The sequence below is a fragment of the Spermophilus citellus genome (genome assembly GCF_964194105.1).
Source record: "Spermophilus citellus genome assembly, chromosome: 7".
NCBI classification, from domain to species: Eukaryota; Metazoa; Chordata; class Mammalia; order Rodentia; family Sciuridae; genus Spermophilus; species Spermophilus citellus.
In genome coordinates this window covers 120548251-120562322 of record NC_138188.1, presented here as the reverse complement: position 1 = coordinate 120562322, position 14072 = coordinate 120548251, and the positions used below count along the sequence as shown (strand labels likewise).

General features: G+C 39.6%; 1 protein-coding gene across 1 annotated transcript; it reads left to right on the top strand.

The window, feature by feature from the left end:
* Positions 1-1319: 1319 nt before the first annotated feature.
* HRG (histidine rich glycoprotein) lies at positions 1320-11066 on the top strand (the record flags this gene model as incomplete). Its single annotated transcript, XM_081302050.1, is given in 8 exon segments — positions 1320-1338; positions 1341-1534; positions 3261-3374; positions 4412-4502; positions 5663-5829; positions 7121-7201; positions 8920-9021; positions 10170-11066. Coding segments are annotated over 8 exon segments (1665 nt in total).
* Between the last annotated feature and the right edge of the window lie 3006 nt (positions 11067-14072).

Here is a 14072-nt window from a genome sequence, read left to right as displayed (position 1 = left end):
AAGGGAGATGCTGTCTTCTGATTGTTCGTTGGTAGTAGGGAGGGAAGTGAAGTTGATTCCCTTTAGTCTTTTCAGAAGCTGCTGGCCTCTGCAGGTATGAAGGTTCCATAGGTAGATAGGTTTCTTTGGAGGGTTAGTGGCAGGGGGTCAAGTGTATCCCAGCCCTGTCTTCCAATGCTGAGCCCTCCCCACTATGGGACAGGTATTCAATTGCTTGACTCCTGCTCTCACCCTTCTCCTCTTGCACATGAACGAGTTCTGTTTGGCATGCTTTAAGAGCCACAGAGAATTGGGATGATATAGGAATGCTCCCCACTTCTTCCCAGGTACCCTAATAAACAGCATTAATAATAACACATAGCATCATTTATTCAGCACCTAGTCTGTGCCAAGATTTGTATTAGTTGCTTTATACGTGCTTTCTTATTTAACTATCACATAAGCCTACAAAGAAGTATTAATCCTCATTTTATTAGTGAAGAAAACTAAAAATCAGAGGAGTTTGTGAGTTAACACAGTATCACACAATAAGAAAGTGACAGAGCTAGGGTTAGAAATTTACATCTGACTCCAAGGCCACTGTCCATTAATCATGCTATTCTACCTGAAGTCAATTTCTTGTATAATGTTAACTACTAAACGTGTTACCAAGGATTCTTTTTAAAGAACTCTAGCGGTAGAGCACTTGCTTAGCATGTGGGAGGCACTGGGTTCCATTCTCAGCCCTGGAAATAAATTAGTGAATTAATTAACTAAAGATCCATTGACAACTAAAAAAAATCTACTGATTGCATTCTACTGAGTTTTAGTGCCATAATTCAAAGAGGGGCTGATGGTGGAGATTTCTGGCTGAGACTGACAGGCTGATGGAGGAAAATTACCTTAGCACAAACCTCACCACTGGGCACACACATTGGCAGTGCTTAAGGTCAAAAATAGACTTTGGATCTGCAACATACTAAAAATATCCAGATTTGGGAAGGGGAGGAGACAGGGGGGCAGGAATGAAGGTGGAATGAGTGGACATTATTACCCTAGGTACATGTATGACTGCACATATAGTGCTATACTACATCATGTATAGAGAAATGAAAAGTTGTGCTGTAATATGTACAATTTTTTAAAAATCCAGATTTGTGTAGATAATGGTTTTACTGGATCACCAGTGGCATGTCTCAGCTTTCTGTCCCCAGGATCCACTAATCATTTACAGATTGTTGACAGATATTTGAACCAGGGGTCAAAGTGAACATTCCCAGTTGCACAACAAAAATGTATAAAGTTTCATCAATTGTGTGTGTGTGTATAAATTCTCTGCTATGGTAGACCACAGCAGGGGGAGTGTAGCAAAATGAAGGTGCTCACTGCCCTACTACTTTTGATTTCACTGCAATGTTCATGTGCTGTGAGTCCCACCGACTGCAATGCTGTCGAGCCTGAGGCTGAGAAAGCTGTAGACCTTATCAATAAATGGCGACGGAATGGCTATCTTTTCCAGTTGCTGCGGGTCGCTGATGCCCACTTGGACACAGTGGTGAGAAATCGCCCATGTCAGAGCTGAGCTGGGAGACCATGCCCCAGGGCAAATGAGACTAGCTCCTCAGCACAACAAATGGCTTCAGTCAGGGTCTTCTGTTTAGTTTCTGTGGCTGCTCTAGATTGTTTATTTTTCCTTCCAACTCCACGTTTGTTATTGGAATAGATTAACTAGGGATCAATCTGTAAGCACTTAGAAGCACTATGCAAAAGGCTTCAAGAGAAAAATCAGAATTAACTGGCAGGCTTTGCCCTTGAGGAAAGAACAATCTTCTGATGCACAAAGGTAAACTGGGTAACAAAGGATGTATTTAGTGATCAAGTGCTGATTTGGAGCACTTTCAGTGAAAGGAGAGCTATTAAGATTGGGTGCGAGAAGACTTCAGTTGAATCTGAAGAATGGGTAGGATGTGAATAGGAAGAGGCCTGGAGAAAGGCATTTCAAGAGAATTCCAGGTACATCAAGGTAGACAGGGAATCAAAGAAGGAGGCCCTAAGGAGTAATTGAATAGGCTGGGCAGGGCAAGGGGTGTGATCCAGAAGTTCTCCTCGGGCTCTAGAGAGGCCAGAATTCAATGTGAAGTTGGAAAAGAGACTGAGCTTATCTTGAAGACGTTTAAACAAGACTTCACTTAGATTATATGATGATTTGAAGTAGATTTGCTGGGCTGATAGAGATTATGGAAGGCCAATGAAGTCTCCTTGCAAAATATAATAACCTACCTTCTCTTTGGTGGAGTGACTGAAATCAGAGAGGTCACTATGGACTACTACAGAGGATGAGCAGAGTAATATACCCTTTTTAAGGTGTTAGGAAAGTACTGAAGAATGCAGAGAATAGAAATCCAGGAGTTTAGCAATGTAATGATCATCAACAACAAGCAATTCATGATCAGCAAGTAATTTAATGATCATCAGTTCCATTTCAGGGTCTTTGCCACATGTGTAGGGCACAGAATGAATGGGCATGGTGCTACCTCTGAGTGGCAGTATGGGTTTGTGGCAGTGGGGTGAACAGGAGAACACAATGTGCCTGGAGAGATGTAAGAAGGTGACAGGAAAGTGAAGTAGGAAGCTATTTCATGTGTTCAGGAACGAAGAAATGATGGTCAGACCCAGGTAGTTGGAATTCAGCAAGAGAATTAAAAAAACACATGAGAACGTTTCAAAGAAAGACCATTGATGGCTTGATTTCTGTGTAGCCAAGGTAAAGCAAAGCCTATACATATTTTCTAAACTAGAACCTAAAGCAGTAAGTAATTAATAGCTTCTGACAAAGAAGAGGGAAGTTGAGAGAGGAAGCAAATCTGTAAGAGAAGAGAATTTAAGTTGAAATCAAGATCAGAAGTCCAGATTCAGGAAGAGAGCTGGGTGAGAGGACACCACCACCACAGCAGATTGCACATGGTGATATGGCGATCTCCACTTACCATTCGAGGCTTGTATTGTCAACACCTCCACCTACCCAACACTGCCCTTCAGTGACAACTTTTTAAAGTTTGGGGGCATAAGAAACCTTACAATGAGTTAAAAAGAACATTTGGAAATAACTATTTGAAGCCATTTATCCAAATAAATAGATCAAATGACATAGAGGTAGGACATCTGCAAAGACTCTGAGATAAGCAGGAATTCTGTTTAAGAAATAAAGAGATTGTTTTTATTTTAAAAACCTCCTGAGCTCCCTCATCCTACTCACCTTTTGCTTTCTTGGCATTCTTCAGGGATCTGCGACTGTCTATTATTTAGTCTTGGATGTAAAAGAATCTGACTGTTGGGTCCTCTCCAGGAACCAGGAGGACTGTACACCAGCTCATTTTAGACGGCCATCTGATATAGTAAGTATACAGGGTACCATTCTCCTCTTATCCTACTTACCTTCTATCAGCTTACACAGGGAAACCATATGTCTGGTCTAACCTGGAAAAGAGTAAGAGCAGCTTATGCCTTGAGACTCATGAAGATTATGTTTACCTTGAGTGACACCCTGTAGAGAGCCCTTCATGGGAACCCAGGGCAAGATAAGTCAACAAGGCTTGTGATTCCTTGGGATAGTGTGATCAGCTGTGAGTCCCTAGGAAAAATCATCTAATATTCCTAGACTTCAGTCTCTTCAATTGTAAAATAAGAGGAGAGTCTTGAAATAGATAGACTCAAAATCCTTTCCAGGCCTCACAATCTATGGTCAATGAAGCTATGTATCCCATCAAAATTGGTCTCATTATCAGGAATGGCAAAAGGGCTTAGTTGCAATGAGGAAGGGGGTCTTGCTGTGCACATTGGAGGTGGGTACTGATATGCCAGAATCTCTGTCACAGGTGTAAAACACAAAGATGAATAAGCACAGATAAAAGATTTCGTTTCCAAAAAAAATAAGAGGCTTAAAAACGCACCAAGGTATCTTAGTGCTTCTTCCTTCATAAATGTTTGAGATAGGGTCATAATCCATTTAAACAGTCTCTCCTTCATTTTCCTAAGGGTTTTGGGTTCTGATAGTATGCAGCACACAGGAGCAAGGTAAGAAAATGCAGGGTTTGAGACAGGCTTTGATTAAGGAAACCCCAAATACAATTTTCTCTGTGTGTGGTGCTGAGGATGGAAGCCAGGGCTTTTGTGTGTGTACAAATACAGTTTAAATGGATAGCAGGAGTATGTGGCATTCCCTTCATGTTCCCTCATAAAGGACGGTGGTATGCAATGAGTCAAAAGCCACTTTTTTTTCAATATTTATTTTTTAGATTTAGGTGGACACAATATCTTTATTTTATTTTTATGTGGTGCTTTTTAAGATTGAACCCAGTGCCTCATGCACGCTAGGTGAGCACTCTACCACTGATCCTCAATCCCAGCCCAAAACTCTCTTTTCTTTTTACAGGTGATCGGGCAATGTAAGGTAATAGTTACAAGATATTCAAAAGAATCTCAGGACCTCCGAATGAATGACTTTAACTGCACCACCAGTTCTGGTATGTTAATCTGTTAAATTGCTAAATAAATTTCCGATTAATACAGAACTCAGTCATAGAGTGGTATTTATCATATTAATACCATGATGTACATCAGAAAGGATCCCTGTTCTCATGGTCTTCATTATTACTCTCCTGAGAATAGAAGGAGGACAGTTTTCCCCTGTTACTGATACATCTTCCTTTAAAAAAAAATCAATACAAGAAAATATAGCTTTCCAAAGTGCCATATAGCAACATTGTGTAGACATAGGCTCTGGGGTCAGACTTGCTTGTGTTAGAATCCCAACCTCATCATTTACTAGTTCTGTGGTTTTTGAGGCCAAGTTATTTAACCTAAGAGTTTTCTCATTTTAAAATAGAGATAATAGTAGTAGTATCTGTTAGGATTCTTGTTAGAATCAAATAAAATGGTCTATATAATATGCTTTGTGGAACTTTTACCACTCATAAGTATTGGCTTCATATTTAAAAATTATATATTACTCTATAGTTTACAAAGTGATTGTTTATAAATAATTTCATTCACCCTCACCCAAGGCTATGAAATAAAGATTGTGTTGCTTTCTATTTTAGAGATAAAATAATTTAGGCAGAGGTTCAATGACATGGCCTCAGGCACATGGTCAAGATGTGATGAAGGCATGACTATCAACAACCATGGTGACTCTAAAGTCCATGCTCTTTATATTTGCTTTTTCAAAAAGAATTATTACAGAATGCCTTTAAAAATGCTAAATCTCAACCTGGTTCAATATAGGCCACAGTGGAGCAACTTCTACAGGAGGTTGCCTTAAAGGATTGAGCTGTATCTTCTCTCTCTGGACCAAATTTTATGTTAAGGAAGCCTCTTTCCTCCTTGGCAAAGACAGGAAGAATTAAAATATTTGCATTTTATGAATGGCAGGGCATCAGAACAGTGGTCACAATAGGGACCTGAGTGTTAGAACAAATGGAAAGAAAGACTAATGGTTTAGCTCAGCTGCTGACTGGCTGATTGATCAACAAGCTACTTAGTTTCTCCAACCCTGGATTTGCCCATGTTTTAGATGCAAGTTCCTGTTACTCTTACCACCATGAATTTATGTATCACATGGAGTCTAAACATTGACATCCTATTTCCCACTTGTAATTACAATATTGCCGTCTTCTTTCTCTAGTGTCTTCAGCACTGAGCAATAACAAAGACAGTCCTGTAATCCTGGATTTCTTTGAGGACACGGAGCAATACAGAAAACAGGCTGACAAAGCCCTTGACAAGTACAAAAGCGAGAACAGTGATTTTGCCTCTTTCAGAGTGGACCGAGTAGAGAGAGTCGCGAGAGGGGTGAGTCACCACTAGTGTCTAGCTAGAGTGTGAGGACCCAGGCACCCACCTGGCAGGCAAGAACTGTTGACAACCCTCTCCACTTGCCCCAAGTGACCAGCTGCCTTTGAAACTGTGGCAGCCTTTTGGCTATCACAAAGAACTGCTCTTCTGCAAGGGTTTTATTTTTTTCGAGAGGCAGAAAGGGAGGGTAGACATCTGAAAGAGAGAAGAGAAAATCCAAAAAGGAAAGAGGGAAGGACAAGAGCATATTAGGGTTAAGTGAATTATTCAATCATTGAATTTTAATCTTCTTATATTATGTAGAAACTGTTTAAATGGATTATGACCCTATCCCAAACATTTCTGAAGGAAAAAGCACTAAGATATCTTGGTATGTAAACCTCTCAGTATTTGGAAACAAAATTTTTTATCTGTGCTTATATGGTTATATTATGAGGCTTCGAGAAATAATCTCATAATATTTGGTGTGTTTAGGGAGCTAGACTCAAGTGCCTTCCACCCAGAGTTGTCTTGAGGAGCAGCTGGTTGATATTCGCTGTGCATTCCAAAAATGCAAAGTTAAATGGATCACGGTACATACCAACAATGGAATGCATTTAATACAATTCCAAAAATAATGTGTTGGACCCAGAGGCACTGGAAAGAGTTCAAGACATATTAATAAGACAAGCAGGTTACAGAACAATACTCAGCACATGAACCCACTGAAGTTAAATACTTAGGTCGCCATGGATACGTGGCAAAAGGCTAGAAGGAGAAATATATCAAGTGGACCATGGTGCTCACTCTGAGAAGGAGAGGCTAGGGTGCAGCAAGAGTGATTTTTCACACTACGCTTATCATGTCTGCATATTTGAACCCTTACAGTGAAATAGTGTTCACCCTATCACTTACGTGATACTTTTTCCTCCCTGTGCTATGGATGAAACCCAGAGCCTGGTGAGTGTAGGCAAAACCACTGAGTTACATCCCAGTAAAATAAAATTACAGTAACTAATGTAATTAGTTACATTAATTTTATTTTATTTTGAGATGGGGCTTCACTAAGTGGTCCAGGCTGGCCTTAAACTTGTGATCCTCCTGCCTTAGTCTTCTGAGCAACTGGGGTTACAAGCATGCACCACTTTGCCCAACTTATGTGATACATTTTTAAAAGGCAAAAACCATAAGAAAAATATCATTTATTGGTGATTTAAGCATTCCAGTGTTTTACAATACATTGGATAGTTACTGTTCTCTTTTTCTACTTTTTCTGTTCCTGAAACTATGTTGATCCTATCTGTTCTAGAGAGGAGGGGAAAGAACCAAATACTATCTGGACTTCTCTGTGAGGAACTGCTCCACACAACATTTCCCCAGACCCCCTAAAGTGAGTGAGTATAACAAATGTCTGTGAAATACTAAGTGTCATCTAGAGAGTTCTTGCTCCCTGACAGGCACTCTTCTAAGTGCTTTATACATTAACTTATTAACACACCACCCTATGGGGTAGAAATTCTTTGTCCCTGATTTGCAGATGGGGAAACGGAAGCATGGAAAAGTTAAACAAATCATGAGAAAATACCTTTATAATATACATGATATATAACTAAACCTAAAACAGGTTTTTAACATGTTAGAATTAAAAGTTTAACTAAAACTAATAACCAGCTTATATTAAGACCCCCCTACGATGTGCTCTCACTCATTCCAATGCATTGACACCCACAGGGATTGCATTTGACAAGTAAGGAGGTAACAGGTTCGACAAAGGAAGGGTCTTGCCAATGTTCACAACCCAGCTGAGACTATAATCCAGTTCTTCTCATGCCCAGTCCAGTGGGATTTTTTCCTAATTATTTACAAATTAATCTGTATTTCTACTAGAGAATCTTATTAATGATTCCTGACATTTGCTTGGTGACTCACAGTTTATAAAACACCCCTGCATATATGATTGTCTTGTGGGAACTTTGTGATAACCTACTGAGGGGAAGAAAATGCCTGCCTCCATTTCTTTGTGGCAAGTGGGCCTAGAATTTCAATCACTTACTTAAGGCACTTGGCTAGAAAGTGCACACAAGACTTTAATTCTAATTTCAAGTCCAGGATTTTGCTGAGGTTTAGTAACACATTCTCTCTCTGGCTGAAGGGAGGAGGCATTTGTTATTTCCTTTTCTGACTGCTCAAAATTTTAACCTGAATTAATTTTAGATTCCTGCTCAGTGGCTACCAGAAAAAAATGCTTCCCTCCTCTATCCAAGAAACTCAGCTATCATTGTGTGGGTAATAAAAGACCAGTGCAGAACCAAGAGAGTTGGTGATTAGAAGTTGGTGATAATATTACCCTGATTTTCTAAATCCTCTCACCATGTGAGTAGATAGCATTGTACTTGTTTATAGTCTGAGTTTCAGAAAATGTGTGTAACCTGTGACTCACACAAGTAGAAAATGGTGAAGCCAGGGTTAGCACAGACCTCTCTCCAAAACCATACTCAGAGCCTCAATACTTAATAGCTTGGTTTTTGTTTGTTTGTTTGTTTGTTTTCTAGAGAAGAATTGTCAACTTGTCTTTGTCTAGCTTTGATGGCTGAACTTAGGGGACTTTGGAGCATCGAGCTAGTCAGTTCAGCCCTCATACTTAGGATTGGGCCAGCAGACTCTTTACCTTGACAGGGTCCTTGCAAACCTGTCTTTATACTGGCTCCCTCCTTTCTAACACTTTCAAGGGACCAGTTAAAGTCATACAAATTTATCTTCTAAACCATTCCTCATTTTCTCTAGGCACTGACAACTCAGATCTTCAGGGCAGAAGTGTTGGCCTAAAGGAAAAGCAGTAATGACATGAGCAACCGCCACACACATGGGGAAGCCCCCAGTGTTTGTGACCGCTCACAGGAGAGAAGTGGCAATGAAATCCTTTGTAACCTGTACCTTCCCCAATGGTTCACTAGGAAAGATTGCTAAGTAACTGGTGGAGATGTCTGATAATATTACTACCTGATTTTTCTAAAGCTCTTCTTCCTTCTCAGTTCATAAGTCTGGGTGGGAACCCTCATACCCCTTGATAACACACACACCCACTACAGACTTCTTTCTCTTTTGTAGGTTTTTGGATTCTGCAGAGCAGATTTGTCCTATGATATAGGAGCCTCTGACTTGGAAGCCCCAGAATACCTTGAAGTAACTTGTGAAGTCTTTAACTTTGAGGTAGGTTGTCAGAGTACACTTTGTTATGAACAGTGCCAGACTAAATATTTTCACACACACAGTGTATTTCGTTCTTAGAGTTGTGTGTGTGTGTGTGTGTGTGTGTGTGTGTGTGTGTGTGTGTGTGTGAGAGAGAGAGAGAGAGAGAGAGAGAGAGAGAGAGATTGATTTGGAGAGAATAGAATAGGCCTCTGGGAAAAGGAGTAAAATTTTTGGCATGACACTGAAAAAAGTATGAATTTTTTCTCAAGAATTGGGGAGGGGCAAGATTTGGCAGAAAAGTACAATGACCAATTCAGTCAACCTTAAATGAATATAAAAATGGTCCTTATAGTTAGAACTTCCAGTGCTGAGACTTCATAATTCTTGGCTTTAATTGTTAGACGTTGAACCTAAGAGGAATTATTTGGCCTCAAGCTTATCGTGTAAAGGTATATAAAATAAGATTCAAAATGATATTTTATAACCATCCCAGAAATCTTTATGCTTTTTATGAGTGAGCACAAAAATGTTCTTCATAGTAATTTTTATATTAGCAAAAAAAATTAAAAATTAAAAAGAAAAGAAGGAAGAAGAGGAAAAAGGAATGGTAGGTTTGTTACCTCTGTATTCTTATACAGCTCCATAGACTTTTTTGAAAGTTAAAGTCTGGATGAGGAGGAAAGTAAAGAGGCAGGTGTCCATCCTGTAGAAGTAAGGATTTTATATCATCCCTCAGAACTCTGTTGAGAGTCTAAGTTTTAAGACACAAGTTTTCCAAAGGCTGGTCTACAAATGGGTGCCATTCCTTAATGTAGTTTCACCAATATATGTTAAAGTAAGAAAGCTTAAGTATAATTCAAAAATTTTTCATAATACAACATATATTCCATCCAAAAATTATTCTTTACTCTATAGTTATTTTCTGACTCCTGTTGTCAAGATATCATTCCTTTTGTGAAATAATAATGGTGTTAGTGGGCAGTTTTGTCTGCATTTTAAATGTTGATTTGGCTAGATAAAAATTGGACACCCTTTTTTAGTATCTGACTTTTTAAATTGATTTGTGAAGTCCAAAAGTTTGGAAGCCATTGCCCTAAGTCAAGCTAAACATCTAATTTCTCCTTTTGCGTTACATGATAACATACACTTTTCTGTTCTTTTACCAGGAACATAGAAACATCAGTGATGTGAGACCCCACTGGGGCCCTCCCCACCACTTTGATGGGCATGGACATTCACATCATCATCCTCAGAAGCCACATAAATTTGGATTCCGACCTCCCCCAGAAGGAAAAGATAACTCTGACAGACCACCACTTCAAGAAGGAGATTTTCCACCATTTTTGCCACCTCCAGGATCAAGATGTCATCACCCTCCTTTTGGCACCAATGAGACCCAAAGACACCCTCATAATCATAGTTCCAGTGATCAGCATCACCATGGACCCCATTCCCATGAACATGGTCCCCATGGACACAGTCCTCATGGACATGGGCCCCATAAACATGATCCCCATGGACACGGTCCTCATGGGCACGGTCCTCATGGACATGGACCCCATAAACATGGTCCCCATGGACACAGTCCTCATGGACATGGACCCCATGGACATGGTCCTCATGGAAACAGTTCTCATGGACATGGACCCCATGGACATGGGCCTCATGGACATGGGCCTCATGGCCATGGTCCCCGTGGCCATGATTTCGATGACTATGGACCCTGTGATCCACCTTCCCTTGGCCAAGGTCCCCCAGATCACCATCACCGTGGCCATGGCCCACCACATAGGCACCCAGGAAAAAGAGGCCCAGGTAAAGGACACTTTCCTTTCCATCCAAGACAAATTGGATCCATTGTTCGACTCCCTCCACTAAACATAAATGAAGTTCTTCCTCTTCCTGAAGCCAATTTCCCCAACTTCTCACTGCCAAACTGCAATAATTCCCTAAACACGAAGATTCAGCCCTTCCCTCAGTCAGCCTCTGGATCGTGTCCAGGGACGTTCAAGAGTGAGTTTCCACACCTTTCCAAGTTTTTTGCATATCGATCTCCAAAATAAAATTTAATTCTTTGATGGGCATCCTCAGAAGCCACATAAACTTGGATTCCGACAGAAGTAAATCATATTCTAAATTAGAGCCATCTGTGAAATTGCAGTTGTTTTAATCATACTTTTATACTCAGGATAGGGCAATATGTGGGTGTGGAAGGAAATGGTGCAAGAAGAGACAGATAGATGGAAAGATGAGGAAAGATTTCATGCTACAAATCAGAAGTTAATTAGGTCACTGGACACTGTATTGCTTGCAGTAAATTTCTAATTCTCAGAGTTTCCTTCTTTAGTGGATTGAACTTCTCTAACTCTAGATTGTCCATTACTACTTGTGCTATGTTTAGGCATACCAACAAGATATGTATTATTACTTAAAGGGTTATTATGAAAGTGACCCAAACTGTCTCCTAGTGGTTATTTCTATTTGTCTAAATTTCCTCTTGGAAAAATACTATCTAAGTTCAACTAAGAAGCAAATAAAGTCCCAGCTATAAATTGCAAAGGAAGGGCTGGGGATGTGGCTCAAGCGGTAGCCTGGGTTCGATCCTCAGCACCACATACCAACAAAGATGTTGTGTCCACCGAGAACTAAAAAATAAATATTAAAAAATTCTCTCTCTCTCTCTCTTTAAAAAAAAATAATAAAATAAATAAATAAATAAATTGCAAAGGAAGTTGCAGGCATGAGTCATGACCCTAAATTCACATGCACAATAAATATCACTTTATTTTCAGAACCAATTAATTTCTACTTCAGGTCACCATCCTCCTGGACTAAAGGGAAACTTAATCCCAGTCCTTCCTGGCATTTTTGCTCTGCCCCGTGATTCCCCACACAAAGTTGGTTGTCTCATATAGTGCCAGGATGTTTGGGTGGGCACAAGTAGGTCTGATTCTTGATCACTGGCTCAAGATCAAGAATCCTGGGCCCCGCTGCTGAGGCCTATTCACTACCCTGTTCACATTGCTCTCTAATCCTCTTTCTTTTTCCTTCTTTCCAAATCAGAGCTCAAGAAATTAGAAACAGGTTGATAAGACTTCAGGTTCTCTCTACTTTCCTGTCACAATGATGATTGATAATCTAAATATCTAATAGCCAACATGACACAAGACCAGATACAACAACCAATAAGAATAATTCCCAGCCATAAACAACCAGTGTGGACATACTAGTGAGGACCAGCTGAACGTTGGCTTACAGAATTGCATTCTTTCAGGCAGCATGAACATAGGATGAGCTGCTTGAATTAGGTCTTGAGAAAGGTGAAATCCAGGGATTTCAGGTCAATAGCTCAAAATGTTTTCTCCCACAGAATCATTTATTTTATAACTTCTAAGGTACTTTCACAAATATTGCTTGAGTTAATGAAAATGTTACCTGGAAAGCATAGGAATCAAAAAGCTCTCCGTTCATTTTAATTAAATTCATTTGTTATATGCAAACAGTTGCCGCAGGCAAATAGTGCTGCAAAAAAAAAAAAAAAATTATTTCTACCCCAGGGAGCATATATGCTACTAGAGGTTTTAGACAACATGCCACAGGTTGTTGCTTTTCTAGATTTTTTTATATCAAGATGGCTAAAATGGATATGTTTGTTTGCAACTATGCTATCTACATTCAAAAGTGATATTAACAGAGGCAATATAAGGTTGCTGACTCCTCAAATGCCTAAAGTCTGAACTCCTTACCCTTCTCTAGAAAAATCCTACTTTCAAACATCACCCTTCTCTTTGTAGCACCCTACCATTCTTTAAGACTTAAAGACTAGAAATATTTGTTGATCCTTTCCTTTTCTTTATCCCCAGTAAATTCTATGTCAGTACAGATTTTGCCGATTTTATTCACTAAAGTGCCTAGCTCATACTGCAGTTTCATAAATGTTTGTTTAATGAATTGATATGATATAGTAAACATTTACTATAAATCTAGAGATTTTCCATGTTTTTTTATTTTAAAAAATTTTTATACAATATAATTATACATAGTATTTGGGTTCATTTTGTCAAAATAATACATGTGAGGAATATGATTTCAATCTCTATTCCCCTCCGCTTTACCTTCCTTCCTCATGCCCCCTGTTCTCTCTTCTTTCTATTGATCCTTCTATTGATCTTCCCTTTTTTTTAGAGAGAGAGAGAGAGAGAGAGAGAGAGAGAGAGAGAGAGAGAGAGAATTTTTTAATATTTATTATTTAGTTTTTGGCGGACACAACATCTTTGTTGGTATGTGGTGCTGAGGATCGAACCCAGGCCGCACACATGCCAGGCGAGCGCGCTACCGCTTGAGCCACATCCCCAGCCCTTGATCTTCCTTTTATTCCTTTATTTTTGATTGGTATTTTATATTTGTGTGTGTGTGTGTGTGTGTGTGTGTGTGTGTGTGTAAACTTATTTTGGTGCATTTATATGTGTGTGAACCAAGATATTATTTATTTCATTCCATGTTTCTACCCCTTTCTCTTCTTTCCTCCCTCCTGTTCTCCTTCTTCTACTCTACTGATCTTATATCTTTTCGATATTCAAACTCCTTTCCTGCCACTTCTTTCCCTTATTTTCCTCTACCTTCCACACAGGAGAGAAAACATTCAGCTTTTGATTTTCTGAGTCTGTCTTATTTCACTTAACATGATTTTCAGAATTTCCATCCATTTACCACCAAGTACCTCCATGATGATCAGCCTCAAATGTTCCTTTCCAATTCATCCTGGACAGTGACTGTTGCTCATCTCCCCATCCTCCCACCTTTCAACTCCTACATTTCTGTTGCTTTCTCCTTTCTCTCAGCCTAAACTCTTACCCAAGCTCTTTTGCCTTTAATTTCCACCCCCCTCTCCCTAATAGAACCTACCTTCTGCCATTAACAAGCACTTGAAACTGGTGAGTCAGAGATTCTTAACCATTCCCTTCTAGTAATAGATATAACTAATAAGACATAATTAATTCTCAGGCCCCGACCATATGTCACCTCACTCACTTCTCAAAACAACCCCAATAAGATATTATGATTCTCTG